Here is a 15634-nt window from a genome sequence, read left to right as displayed (position 1 = left end):
AAACATCCTTAGTTCTTTTTTTTACAAACTTAAGTATTTTAAAGAAAAAAAATCAAAGAAAGAAAAAGATCACTTTTAAAGTAGAACCCAAAGAAAACATTTCCTCTATTTTTGAAACAGCCATTAAAAAAAATTCAAACCTTACATACTTATGATCCATGAAATCTTTTGTAGTTCAAAGATGCAAGGGATTGGCAACATGATGCATAAACTGATCAACATTAATTGTCTAGTTTTACAGCATAACATCCATCCTTGGATTTTAACACCTAGTTTATTCTAAATTTTGAGTGGAGGAATTTTTGTATTCTAAAAATACAAACCCAATTTTTATTATTTTTAAAAAATATTCTTATTTTTGTTAATTCAACAGCAAAATTCAGAAAATTAAGTGAAACCAAGAAATCTTAATTTCTAAATTATTTTTCTTCCAATAAAGACTCAAATTCATAGAGTTTATGTTTCAAAAGCAATATTGTCTAATATTGGGAGCAGAGAGAGTACAGGAAGTCTCATAGAGGCATTAGAAAAGAAACTACAGGCTATGAATCCTTCTATACAAATGGTCTCTGTACACACTAAATATTGATTAAGAAGATCTCCACTCTTATTTCCTCAACTTAACAAGCAGCATAACATGAAAGTTTATAGCAGAAAGCTCCTTTACTTACTTCTACTGTCTCAAAAGATTATGGCTCTTTTTCAGTTTTAAGAGCAACTTCCTAATTAATCACATTACAATTGTCAGCTCGACAGAAATTTTCTGTCCTGCTGCTAAGAAGAGAGGGATTGTCCATCTCCACACCCCAGCAGTGGTTTCCCAACATTCTGACTGCAAAATCCATGGCATGAGCAAGCTTATTCCTGTTTTTCCATAGCATGTGGAAATAGGCACCTCTAGGGGTCCAAGTAGAGCTTTAGGGAGCAAGGAAATCCAAAGCACTGGGTGTTTCTCCATTTCCCATTAGGTAAACATGGTAAACTCTGACATGTTCACACAAGAGGTTAATTAGCAAAAGCTTGAAAAGCAATCTGAAGTCAAAGTTTTCATTAAAGTCAGTCACAAAGGGGCAGCTTGCCAAATGAGCAATTGTACAAAGTAGAAGTGAAGGGAAGTAAATGACCTAATAGAATTTTCCTATTTATAGGACTAAATGTTTTTATAAACACCAAGCTAGACTGACTAGCCATTACAGACATTTGCTCTGAAGTCATAAAAGTTATACCCCAAAGTTTTATTTTCCTATTCATCACTAGTGCCAGATTTACCACTTTGACATGTTGTCTCTACACTTCCATTCTCAGTTGAGCAGTCTTAAATTGGGTAAATTCTATCAGCTGTAAAAGAAATTCTGTCCTAAGTGTCTAATGTGATAATAAGCCACATACAGAACACAGTAAGTGCTTGTTTACACCTGCAAATTTCTTCTGTTTCTTATACCACATATTGAAATTCTGATAAGCAAAGCTGACCTGGGCTGACAAAAGGACTGACCACTCCATGTTTAATTTTACCTGTCTGAGCATCATTTAGTGCTGCTGAGGGCTCTGGCTCCCACCAAGTTGCCTAAAAAGCAGCCTCAATCCCATCCCACCATACATGGCTAAAGAGATGGCAGGTTTTTAAATTTTTTACCCATTAAAAAGCCATTACATGAATTTAGTTACTTTTTCTTTCCTCTGAAGAGGAAGCCACTGCCCTGATAGATTCAGCATAAATGACCACTTGCCTCAAAATGCCTGACTTTAAGGGGAAAATGCTTAAATCAATTCCTCAGTGGAGGAATCACATTCAGAAAGGATATCCTTAGTGCTAAGCACATCCTTCCTAAATCAGGATAAAACCTCCCACTTTTGGATGCCTCATTAAAACTGTTTTTTGGTTGTGCAGTGACCTAGACATATATCCACACTGATACCTTTTCTTCTTTCTTTTTCATCCAAACTATTCCAGTACTGAATGCTGAACTCATGTAAGTTTGACACTGAGTGAAATACCACTTTTTATGCCATTTTGCCCTGTTTTCAGTCTGTTAGAATGGTACTAATTTTAACTAGCTATGTACCATTAAAATGCATATAGCTTTCATTAATTTATTTCCTCCTGATGTTTTCCACACACCTATAAGAGGTTTGATTTGTTTTTAGTTTTTTTCCCTTCATGTTTTACGTAATTCAAAATGCTTAGGAGATACAGTAATTCAATCTATATTTAGCACCACTAAAAGCACCACTGTTTTCAAGCAGTTTGTCCAAAGGTGATCCCAGACCTCAGATGTTTTCTTCAAAAGGAGAGGGTAAAAAAGCTAGTGTTTAGTTTTTCTTCCCATTTTAAGCTACAGTATAATGTGTGGCTAGAGTTAACTTTTCAATTCAGCCCCTATATACAGATGTCCTCAGGTTCAACCACTCCTCAGGCTCATACAGAGACAGAAATGTACCATATACAGTTTCTGTATTGTAAAAAGCTCACTCTGAGCAAGAGAGATTTGTGTGACCCAAATCGCATCAACACACAGACTTCTGTAACTCAAAACAGATACTTAACAAACAGGCCTGCTCTTCACTGACAGCAAATGCTAAAGATGGATTGTGTTTTTAACATATTTCACTTGAGATGGTTTCTTGCTGCCATTACTGATGCGCCGACAGTTTTAGACACAATGCTCTGTTATTTTCTATGACCCTGCCACGCTACAGAGCCTATACAATCCAAACCCAGCGTTCTAGATTGCATGGGGTTTTAGGAAGAATTAAAAACTACTATGATGGAATTTTCTTAACTTGTCTGTCAGGTCTGTTTATCACTATTGATGATACAACCAAGCCACTTCTCAGAGCAACCCTTAATCAAAAAAGTACTGAGGCATGGAGTTTCCATGCTTGTGGAGGTAGTGTACATACACACAAAGAGAATGGCAGAGATTGTAATAAAAATGCCATAAAATAGTTGAAAACAAGAAGCATTGAAATCTGCATAGATTTTAAATTCTGGCCTATTATTAATGAGAAGACTGCTTTTCTGTCTCTAAATAGAGCCTGAGTTTGGCTGTCTTGTGCGTTCTATCCCCTTCCTGCTCCCCCAGGATTCACAGGTAAGTTATTAGGGATGGTAAGGAACTTATCCCTGGCTCCTTGTTTCAGTGTTGATTTAGGGACCCATTGCAGAGGGACCCTGCCTCTCCAGTCTCCCGTGGCAGTTGCAGAAGTTTATTACTCACTGCCTAAAGAAATACGTTTAAAATCTGCTTTAAATTGAATGCTTATTATTTTCTTTCAATATTCCTTATTCTTGCTTTGTATGGAGAATAACAGCTTTGCCATCATGTCATCTACCACCTTTACAATTCCACAAACCTCAGCTGTGACAGCATTGCACCTTACCTTTTTGGTAACTTGAATGGTCTGGCTGGTCTGAAAGAAGGAAAAAAAGAGAGTAATTGAGAATGCATGAAATACGCATGCACACATCAATTTGTTTAATTATTCTCATACATGGGTAAGCATATAAATTATAAAAATCAGATATTTTAGGATATGAATTATTTTGAAAGGCCCACAATCATATTCAATTGAGTCTTTGCAAACAAGTAGTTCAGAGAATAATTACAGCTACAGACAGCTGGGTTTTTAAAAGTGGAATTTTATGCAGCTAATTTTTGGGATTACTACTCCAGAGGCTTTTCCAGTTTTCAACAAGAGACCAAATAAACTAATGTGATAAAAATTCAATACTATTGAAAATCATGACAAAGTTTGCATATGATGGGAACAGACAACCACAGCACCATGTTCTGACTGTAATTCACAAAACCTCTTAATTATCCTTTGTAATTCCATTAAAAAGAATTAGTTTGACCATAAATTCTGTCTTGCCATAATAAAGGAAACAGAATGACATAGGGCACCTCTATAAAATATTTTTATGCAATGTTTTGTTACTATCTTAAAATGTAATATAAAGTATATTATTTTGAGGAGGAGATAGCAAACCCAAGCGAAAATTATTGTTATCTGACACTGTTCAGCGGGCACTTCAATTTGTTAGCTACTGGACCACAAAGTTTCCCATAAATTCCACTTAAAAAAAACTTCATGAAGAATCTGCAAGTCCTTTCAAGAATGTGACATAAAATCACTCCAAAGGCGTAACCATACTACAGCTTCAGTTAAGTTATGGATTTGTTTTACCACCAAGGACATATTTAATATTATTTCTTTAAAGAAGTACAGAAAGCCCTGAATTAAGAGGCAGGTACTTGCATAAAACAGACCATTTAGTAACATCACACCAAGGTTGCCAAAAGCATAGATTTGTATGCCTTCACACACAGATAAACAGTTCAAACTTCAGACTCCTCAGAGATTTTCAGAAAAACTTAATCCACTACATAGAAATGAAATTTGCTGTTCTTCAAAGTAGTAAGAGTTGTTTACTACTACACAGTAGTAAAATTTGCTCCTTACAGCCATGAGGAAGTTGAAGAAAAGCAGAATAACCAATCTGCAGTTGCAGTGACTCAAGGATTAAGGAAAGGTACAGACAATGATTCTCTGTTAAATTCAGCCACAAAAACTAAGACTAAATTTATAAAGTGTCACCAACGCTCACAAGATGCACAAATCTGACTTTCAGATGTACTGAACATACCCAATTCCTTAACTAATCCCAAAAACTGCTGGTACCACTACAAAAGACTCACCAGCAGCCAGAATGTAGAGAAATCCAACTAAACTGAGTTCTGAAATGACTTTGAACAGTAAGTTCCTCGAGGCTGAAAAGAAGTTGAGGCAGGCTCGGGGGACTGCTTGTTTGTCTGATCTACAGCCTCAACCACAAACCCAACTTTTCCCAACTCAGGCTAGACTGGAGGGTAAGAAACCACGTGCTGAAGTCAGAACTCACTCAAGCTGAATCTGAATGTTAGTAACAGGACTCTGGATGAAGAGTCCCTTTCACAGACTTGGACCAAACACAGAGCACTCACTGAATGTGCCTTCCCGACTGTATGGAAAAGGGGGCAAAGCCACAGTGTTGGGAATAACAATTTTTTAAACTGCAGCATAGACTCCTGGGTTTACAGATGAGAGAGAAATATAAACGACATATTTTACTGTTACTATTGTGATTCAAACGTGGATTTCTAGCTTTCATTTGTAAAGATCTGAATTTCCATATACATTCAGTCACTTGTTTTTGTCTATGCTTTAATGGGCTCTGCCATGAGCAATAATATCAGACAACTCTTTGGCACAAGCAAAGTCACCCAAGGACAATGATTAATGCAGGCTTTGTATTTGTGCTGACTTTATAAAGGTTTCTGCGACAATTCCGGTTTATATTAGCAGGTAAAATTGTTTTTTTTCAAATAAATACCTACCTTATCCCCTTACTCCTGGTCTAGTCTCTGTTTCTCAAGGCATCAGGGGCTACTTTAAAATTAAATTTGCCTAATTTGGTTTACACAAAATGGGTAAAATACCAACACAATCATGTCCTCATCCTCCCCTTTCCCATCAAAACCAAAGTACATTTCCCTCTGTTTCCTCCACCTGCAAAAAATATTCAGTGCTGAACAAATTACGATGATTAAGTTCTTCAAAGTTAAGGAGGGTTAAAGGTCACACCTGCTATCAAACTGTTTTGTTTCGAAAAGCATGCCTTGAAAAAACCTGGGTACACCCGGGTGAATTCCAGCAGTGTAACCAATCCCTTGCAGCTGTTGTGATGACTCTATTATATTGGTCAATAGGAGAGTTATCCCTGAAAACTATGCCCCAAATTCTTTAGTTATGCTCTAAAATACAGAAATGCATGGCAAAACCAGATCTTTCCCACTTAATTAAATGTTGCTGTATCTAATTTTGAAGTATTATGCTTTCATTGAGCCAGTTTAAGTAACACCATCAGCCTCCAAAAAAAAGGGTGGACAAAGAGTCCTCATCAGTTTTCATGAGAAAGAAATGGTGAATTCCATTCTTTTGCTGGGACAAAAGCCAAGTTGATCTGTGTATTAAATTACCTTTATACTTAGTTCTCACAAGTCTGATAGCAGAAAGTGACTATTACAGTTGTTTGTGGACAGGACCAGCACAACCAAGTTACTACATAAAACTGCAGTCACTGATTAAAATCTAATAAATACTTTGCACCAAGAGGGAAAAGGAAAAGAGGAAGACAAGGACCAGCTCTGTTCTACATCCATTCACTGTGAGTGTCAGACCCTGCTCAACAGATGCTTTGCTTCATCCTGTCCTTTCCTAATGGCAAGTTTTGGTCTGAACATCACACAATTAAGAAACACAAAAAGAAAAGATAAATAGATTGGTTAAAACCCCCAGATGTTTCTCAGCCTGAAATGTATTTGGATGACCAACATCCTTCTGTGTAACATGGTGAAAAGGAGAGCGGTGTCTTTAAAAAGGGCTGCTGTAACACCAGCAAGTTTACTCCAGGAAATAAAAGAGCATCAGAAGGATTGATCACGTTTGGACTGGACTATTGCAGCTCTAATTATTCCACCTTTCCATCCTAAATAAGCACTTAACCTCAGTGTTTCTACCATTATTTTTGAACAGTGAGGTAATTTGTTCCTTTGTGTACATACCTACTCAAATAGGGGCAGTTCACAGGTATAAAAAATAGGATCGCTTTACGTATTTTTCAGTCCTGAGAAAGGACAATGAATCAGTGCTTTGAGCTTCCTGGAGGGGAACATGCTGTGCCACATGACAACATCCTGACTTTGGGTTTCCCAGGGAAGCCAAAGTCTCCTTTTGATTATAGCACTGAACGAGTTTTCTCATGGACAGGGTATATCAGAGAGGGGAGTTTGGTCCCTAATTTCAAGAATCATAATGGAAAACAAGCTTTTGGAAATCCTATGTAGTATAAATCTAGTTTATAACCTTCATGTCACCTGGCATCACACGGCACAAAGCAATGTTTCAAAACATGCTCCTCAGCGTGGGACTGCTGCAAATTAATTGAACACTTAATAACAACACTATGGCTGGTTTACTGCACATGCAGCGTGTTTCATTAATCTAATGTATTTCAGGGAAACACAAACCTGAATGTGTCAGAGGACAATAAGAGTATCTAGATATTCCAAGACACTCTTTTCCAGGCTTTCTTCACAAACCTCGGCTGTGAGAAAGGTACCAAAGTAAGCAACCCCAAGGAATCAGTATTTGCTGCTTTCTTAGTGGGTGCAAGAAACCCTGCAGAACGTAGCCATGGAATAGAAAACTAGGAAAACAAGCTGTGTTTTGAAGCATACTCTGAAGAGTTTTCTAGTTGTTGTGAAGCACCCACCATTTCAAAAAAGTGTTAAAAAGGCAGCTATCAATAATCTAGGAGGTTGAAAGAGATATTAATATGATTTTAAATAGGAACATTCCTGCTTACACTGACAGTAACGCTCACTGGGGGTCTTTTTTTCGAGTCAGCTAAAAAGCATTAACACATTCCAAATCATATCTTCGCACTAACTTATCCAAACATTACCTTGCTAAAATTCCTATCACAATTCTGGATATTGCCCCGGCTAAACATTTGATTTCTGATTTATTTCATGTCACTTAACTGCAATTAATTTTATTTCCACCACATGTAGATGGTAGAGACTAGAACTCAGATATAAAAGGGCTTTTCCTCCTTTTTCCTGGGAGGAACAACAAGCCAGTTAGACTTTAAGCTGAAATTAATGCCTATCAGCCTGACATGGGGCAGCACAAAGGCACTGCCTGGGGTTGTTGTGCCCTATTTTCAGGTGTAGGAAACATAAACAGCATTGGATAAATCCAAAACTGTCAGTGAGAGTGCTTCTCCCTCTGCTTCATTCCTGGGAGACAGGAGCTAAGGGGAAGCAAGAAGCTGCTCTCCCAGCAGTGATATCCAGCTGATTCTGGTGCTTTGCTGCAGCTGGGACCATCTCCCAGCTGAAACCAGCACTAACTGAGAAGTTCTGCTCTTCTTTACACCACTGCCTGCCATGAACACTTTATTAGGAACCTCCAGCTGACTGGACCAGAAGCATCTCAAAACACAGACACCTTTGCAAGGTTCAAAGTCCTTGACCCATTTTTCCTATTTAATCGCAGGAACCAGTGTCAGACAGAAAAAAAGTACTGACTGCTGGACAAATGCCATCCCTCAGCAAATCCAGCTGAGATCCAAGCTCAGCGACATTTGGATATGAACAGTGGACAGCCAACCATAATTTTCAGGGCTCAAACCCAGGCACAAGGCTAACGTGGAAATAGTCGCTGAGAGAAATTTGGGAAAAGCTCAGTTTTCCAAACAGTCATTCAGAGATAACTGGTCAGGTAGCTGATCTCATCATTTTGGTGCTGAGCTGCACAAAAAATTAGAAAATAAATGTATACCTTACTGATATTTATCATAAAGGCCTTATACAACATAGAATCCTGAGATGGAAGGAACACATCAGGATCATTGGAGTCCAACTCCTGGCCCCGCACAGGACAAACAGATTCATTTTGCACTCTTACTTTTCACATTAAGATTCACTGGAGTAAAAAATGGTCAGTTGCAATAAATAGCTGTATTTACTGAAAAAAAAAAAAGAGAGAGAGAGAGAGAGACTCTCCTGTCCAAGGATTATGAGGTGTTTAACCTCAAACACTCAATGCTTTACCTTTGCCAGAGGGAAACTATTCCCTTTGTTGGTAGATCTGGTTACCAGAAGTGATAAAACATAGCTTTTGGTCATTATTACATGCCTGCATAAGCTAAATCCCTGCAGGATAGAATGAGATATGCATCAAATTGACGTTCTCCATCAGATCATACAATACAACCTAAATCCTTGCACAGGAAGAAAATCCTCATGTTTTCAGAATGTTATTGACCCAAGAGAACAACTTGAATTGCTCCTAAATATCAAGCTAGCTTTTGCTGTTATATCGGATATAACATCTATGTGCTTTATGACTTCAACACTCAGACAACAAATCCAAGAGATTAAGTTGCCAAAAAAGTCTTTATAAGCCTCCCAATTAAATTTTTTTTGCTACGATGAACAGTTTCCCATGATTCTAACCATGAACTCTATCTAGATGTTTTTTAAACATGCAGTGTTCATTTAATTTGTCTGGACTTAGCTTTACTTGTTTACATCTCTAAGGAATAGGACAACCCACAGCAAAATAATGTTGTAAAGGAGATAGAGAATCCAGTTTTCTGGTAAACTGCTTTTTTAAGGTTTTATTAAAAGCAAGAAGAATGCAATTAATTTTTATGGGTTTTTTTCCCACATAAAATATCAAGGAATAATCCAAAAGGATTTTATATTTTTAATCTCTAGATTATCAAGGTGAAATCATCTGAAACTAACTGCTGTTTCATCCCATTAAAATGTGTGAAATGTCAATATTGCAGCTTTTCTTAATGTTGTACATATGACTATCCTTTGCATAAAATTAAGCAAAATGCAATTTAGCAGACTAAAAATCAATATGCTATTTGGCAACTGTGTTACAGATGTCAATTCACATTTTTACAGTTCAGACATCAAGCTTTATAAAGGTTCTTGTCTGCTTTTCCTGTGTTCTTACCTACCTCTTCAATTCCAACTGAGCATCTGCTCTATCTTCACAGCAAATGTGAGCAAATAACATTGCCTTTCTGTGAGGAAAGCAATTGTGAGGAAGGTGTTAAAAACTATAAAATCGTTGTCTGAGTGATTCTTGCTTTGTCTGATTTAGATTTAGCATAAAAGTGTAAGCTTTACTGACTTACAGCGTGCCCACTGGATAAAATCCTATGGAAAGGGGCAAACCCTATAGACTTAACTAAGAATTTCACTCACTTCCTTTCTGCTATGAAATCAGTATTAAACTTTACTAACCTACTCTGCAAATTAACAGATAGTTTTGACATCTCCCACAGAAAAACTTGAGGCTCGTGCCAGAGTACAACAGGGAAGTATGTTTCCATTAAGGCACCAGAGATGGGAAAAGGTCAATACAATCCTACTAACATCCTACATGTGTGTATTTTCATTTGAAGTTTAGTAACAGCACTGGGAGGAATGTCCTAGGAAGATGGGTTGAGGACTTTGGACTTGTCTTATTTGGAGAAAAGGAAGCTGAGCAGTGACCTCATTGCTCTCTACAGTTCCTTGAGGCAGGGAAGCAGAGAGGTGATCTCTTATCCCTGGGATCCAGTGCTGGGACATGTGGGAATGGTTCAAGCTGAGCCAGAGGAGATTTACACTGGACATTTCTTTATCTAGAAGGTGGTCAAAACCTGAACAGACCTTCTCAGGGAGGTGCTGATGTCCCAGTACTGTCAGTGTTCAAGAGGCATTTGGACAATGCCCTTAACAAGATGCTTTAACTGAGTCAGCCCTGAATGGGTCAGGCAGTTGGGTTAGGTGATCCTTGGCAGGTCCCTTCTAATTGAAATAATCTATTTTATTCTATCCCTATATAACTCATCATATGCTAAAATTAAAACTTCTATAAATCTCTAACATACAGGTGATTTAAAATTGAAATGATCCTACTATAATAATCTCCAGGGCTGGAGGTTTGTTGGGTTTTTCCCCCCCTCTCCTTCTCCTCACTGCTCCATAGGGATGGTATCCACATAAGAGCGCAGGATTGACTTACCAAGTCTTCAGTTTAAGGTTCCTTAGAAATGCTTTTTTGCAATACTGACTTCTAATGTCTTTCCTCTCTCATCTTCAAGAACTGACTAAATATTATCAACCACTGGGAAAGCTGGCTCTTTTCCTTTACAGCATCTACTTGGTTCACTCGTCTTGAAAAGGAATTAAATCATCTCTGTAGGAAAATCTGAGAGCATATAAAGGAGCCAAGTCATACAAGACCCTCCAAACACTTTTCTTGTATTCTTCTTTCCCTAAACTTTTCTCCAACGAGTGTAGCCACTTTTAAACACTGCTCCAAAACTGTCAATAAGAAAATTGCCATCAAGCACACTTAAACTGGATTTTCCCTGCTTTAAATGGAAAAGTTTATATACAATTTAAAGTATATACTTCTTCAAAAGGTTTAATTGAGGCTATATATATATTCCTTTAACTTTTGAAGCACTGCAGGCAGGACCACATAGAGCAGTGCCTGGCAAATTAAACAAAAGTTCTGAACTATTTAAGAGAATAAAAAAAAGCTTTTCTGTGAGAAATACCACCATGAATCATCATTTGAAAACAAGCCAACAGCTAATTTGGAACAGACTAATATTATTTCAAGATCCTTCACAAGTCTAAAACCATTAGTCTTTTCTCTTTTCTTGGTAATTACAGTGAAATTAATAGATCTGTTCTGGGATTTAAATGATGACTAGAGTAGTTTTCAACATTTTTACTGGCAAAAAGTCCCTTCCTTAGAAATATTTTATTTCAAAGCTGCTTTTATTACACTTCCCAGTTGAATGAAGCAACACAAGGTCATGGCCACGTCTTGTATTTCTCCGCCAGACAGGAAATTAACACGACCCAAGGAATCACAACATACACAGAAGAAAAACCCCATCTCATGATACCAAGGAGAATGAAAAAGATGTCCAAGAGTGCCTATTTTTATCATGGTATCTCTCCACACAGGCTGAAGTGCATGTTCTTACAGGCATTAATGACTGACATTAAGCACACAAAGTTTGGCTCTAGAGTAGGGAGACTTGGACTGTCAGAAATCACACCTCAACTGGTACTTCAGTCTTCCTTCCTGTGCAGATGGAAGAATTTGTGATTGTAAGTCACCAGGGGGTTCAGTTTTGCTCTCAGAAAACCTCCTTTGACCAGAAAGCTTTTCTAAAGATAGACTAAAAGCACTTACAAGTTCTCCAAATTGTTCATTCAACTATGGTGATAAGCACCAGTTTTTATCTTTCTCCATATTTAATCTCTTGCAGCAAATGAAAATACTGTTACTTAAGATCTTTGTTACAAATGTAGTCAAGTATCTCTTCAAACATATATTTTAGTGTTGAACTCTTCCAATATCTGTGAATTTAGTCATTTAGAATCTCGTAACTTTCAAGTGATATAAAACAAATGTATAGTCAACACAATATATTTTAAAGGATTTAATATTTTAACTGCACAATGAAGGCTCTTTAGCTTTTCCTGGTGCTAATGAAAACTTGCACATATATAATGCAACATTATCTTCTGTATCTCCTGACATGAAAATTGTTTTGTATGCTCAGTAACAAGCAAGCAAAAAAGGAAATATTTACTGAACACTTAAGGTTTAGAGTATTGTAGCTAAGACCCCAGAGAAACACTCTAAGATTGAAGAGACTATGAAACAGATTTAACATAACCAAAGCTGTTCAGCAAAACGTTTGCAAAAGTTCATCCATTTGACAGAACAAACTAAACATCCCACAAACTGGAAATGTAACATAAGAATTTTGAGGGAAGGTATCCCATTAACATGCTGGAATATATGGAAGAAGTGGCAGAAGTGATGCAAGTAAGCTTTTCTAGTCCAGTACATTAATCTATTTATGATTTTAGTAGAAAAGAACCAAATCACACCCCAATTTGCAAATAGTGAGGCTAGGCTCTCTAAAATATCATCAGGATTTCTACCTGTAACTTCCCTTACCCTGCACTGATCTGTCAGTGGTACCAACTCATTTCTATTTTGCATTGATAGTCCAGGCTTTAAGAGACTTCTTTATTCAGAAGAATCTCACTGCAATTTTTGTGTAGCAAAATCAGTGCCAAACTTCTCAGGCACCCTCTGTATTTCCCTCTTGCACTGTGTTTGGAGTTTTGTTTTGCTGTTCAAGCACCACTGACTAATTAAAAGCATGCACATCAATTATTATCCACTAGGAGATGAAGACAACATTGAAATATCAGAGAGGAAGAACACGATTTTGGAAGGAGTTAGAGACAGAGAAAGCAATGGTAACTCATAAAGAGCTTTCCAAAGCCAGTGTTCATCATTCTGCACTTTCCCCCACCATAAGGAAGATTCAAAACTTTTAAGTTGGAATACTCAAATCTCTCAAAACCCATTTCTTTAAGAGTAATGTAAATCAGGTCATTCACCATGCATAGTTTAGACTGTTGTTCTTTGTTGTCTGGTGTTGTCTTATCCACATTTGAATCTTACTACTGTTGAAGAATGGTTAGAGGATCAGGGACACGGGTCCCTGGAAGAGCTGTACAAGCAAACACCTTTTTAGCTTGACATAAGTAGGCCTCTTGCTAACTGCAGAAATCAGCAGGCCTTTGTAAGCCTCTTGCTAGCTGCAGAATAAGGAAATCGTGAGAACAGAAATCATGAGAACAAAGAAAGAAGGCAAGGACACAAACGCAGTGTTCTTGACAATCCTGTTACAGATAAACAACAGGACGTGCTGACAACATGTACTGACCATGAGGAATGAGAAGGAACCCTGAATCGCAACATTAGCAATACGTGTAAAATGTAGCTTTTTACCCAGCATCAATAGACAATAGAGAAGTGACAAGTAGGCATATTTGAGTGTATAAAAGCAGAATCCTAATTCCAATAAACTGAAGCTTGCATTATCGATCACATTGACAGTCTGCATGTCTTCCCTTGCTGGAGTCAACAAGATACTACAACCTCCTACTAAATTAAAAGTATATGAAAACAACTATACATTGTCAAAACATTCCAACAAACTGACATAATTTTGGATGTTATGGTTTTTTTCTCTAAGTGTACATAAATGCTCAGTTTTAAAAGTCATCTCAAACCCCACACCAATTAGTCCTTTTCCAGAATGAGCACAGCTGATGCTGGTTTTCCAGTCAATTTAGTACAAAATAAAGGAGCCATGTTTTTTATGGTTTCCCTCCCATTATCAGCTTTACATCTTCTGAAGATGGCAGTTCAAAGGCCCAGCAGATTGCTAGTTATGAGTGAGCTCTTCTGTTGTTCAGGGAAAGGTGAAGGATACAGGGCATGGGAAGTTCATCTTCAAGCACACACAGGACCTGAATTCTCTCAGGAGCAGAACCTCCATGGCAAAATAGGGCCAGGCAGATACTCAGCTGCACTCAGACCAAAGCAGGAACCTTCCATGCACCTCCTTCCTATGGCAAAAATGCTTGTTTCTAAACAACCTGAAGTCTAGACAAACTAATGTTTAATTAGTACAATTAAAAAGCCTGCAAAAATCCCTTGGACAGCCCAGAAAGACAGGTGTTTTGAAGTGCACTTCTATGCAATACTTTCCGAACCGTGCTGTTTTTATTTGGTCAGCCACCGAATTATAAATGGCATTTTTATTTGTATTCTTGTCTCTGTGTGTCAGCCCTTTGCTTTCAGCTCCAGCAAGTGCAGCAAGTTGTTTGCACAGCCAACAATGCACAATATTTATCATGGGAAGAATAAATGAATTAACAAAACCAGAATCTAACTCTTAAGGTATCACACTGAGAAATAATGCAGGGCTAAAATAAAAATATGTGAAAATGAGGAAGCACAGCTCAAATTAGACTGACATGAAAAATTATTTCAAAGAAAGAAAAAGAACCAGTTCATTTGGTCACAGGGAAAACCTACTTCTCCACATGTGCACAACAGAGAATCCCACATCTGGACTCAGAGGGATGCATGAGATAGCTTCGCATTCCTTTTCCTTTTCTGCAACTCCATCAAAATCCCAAGTATGCCACTGGGTTGATAATGCTTCATAATAAGAAGATAAGAACTCTTATTTTGGCATAGAATAAATGGCTTAAATGAGAATAGAGGCAGAATTTGTATTGTTTCAGGAACTCATGATCTATAGCACGAACCAAGAGATTTGCAATGGCCTGAACACTGAATGAAGTGATGGTAACAGCTTTCACCTTTTAGCTGCTAAGGTTGATAACACATTTCAGAAATCCCACTTTCAGAAACCTGACTGAAGGTTTCTTCCTAAAGATTCCTATCTTTAATCTTCCTAGGGGAAGGCAGAAAGTCTCCTTGACTACTTTTTAAGTAATTATATGCATGTGTATTTTGTACAAAAGACACTAGTATACAATTCATATAAAAAGTGAAAACAAAAATATTTTAATACATCAAATAAAGCAGAAGCTAACAACTTTCAAAACAGGATAGGCTGTTTTAAAAGCTCAGTGGAAAAACTTTTGTGAACAGTTCACGTTGCTGAAATGAGGATATTTGAAAATATTTTATACACATGTATACACATAATCAGCTCTGCAAGCCACGCAGAATGTACTAGATAACAATTATCCTTTTCCTGGAATCAAGCAGGGAACTGTTTCATAACAAAGTCTTGTTATTAAGATTGGTATTTGGCAAACATTCCCTTGCTTTTTGAAAAAAACAGAAGCTTTTCTTTTTTCCTGGTTCTAATCTAAATGCCAAGTAACTAGAAGGAAAAATACAAAATGGGTAAGAGGCAGCTGTAGTGTTCTATCCTCACTTCACAGCTTTTTCATTTTTATAGAGCTTCTTTTTAAAGTATTAAATAAAGTGTAAGTATTCATGTATATCTGCAGTACTGTTTAAACAGTGTGTGGCACAGAACTCTGAGACACAGCAGAACCCAGAATCCCAGAACCACCACATCAATCTGCAGTGCCAAAACACTTCAAAAGAAGGTTTAAATCTAACTGAAAGGAAGATGTAC

The 15634-nt window shown here is 37.4% G+C and overlaps 1 protein-coding gene across 5 annotated transcripts in view; it reads right to left on the bottom strand.

Annotated features, from left to right (window-relative positions):
* Positions 1 to 15634, bottom strand: part of DISP1 (dispatched RND transporter family member 1) — an 87830-nt gene that overhangs the window by 12813 nt on the left and 59383 nt on the right. For all 5 annotated transcript variants that reach the window (XM_032103067.1, XM_032103070.1, XM_032103071.1 and 2 more), the window contains exon 3: positions 3385 to 3414. In XM_032103067.1, coding sequence (XP_031958958.1) covers positions 3385 to 3414 — 30 coding nt within the window. The remainder of the gene's footprint in view (positions 1 to 3384; positions 3415 to 15634) is intronic.

The sequence above is a fragment of the Corvus moneduloides genome, chromosome 3 (assembly GCF_009650955.1).
Source record: "Corvus moneduloides isolate bCorMon1 chromosome 3, bCorMon1.pri, whole genome shotgun sequence".
Taxonomy (NCBI): Eukaryota; Metazoa; Chordata; class Aves; order Passeriformes; family Corvidae; genus Corvus; species Corvus moneduloides.
This window is presented reverse-complemented; position numbering and strand designations above follow the sequence as displayed.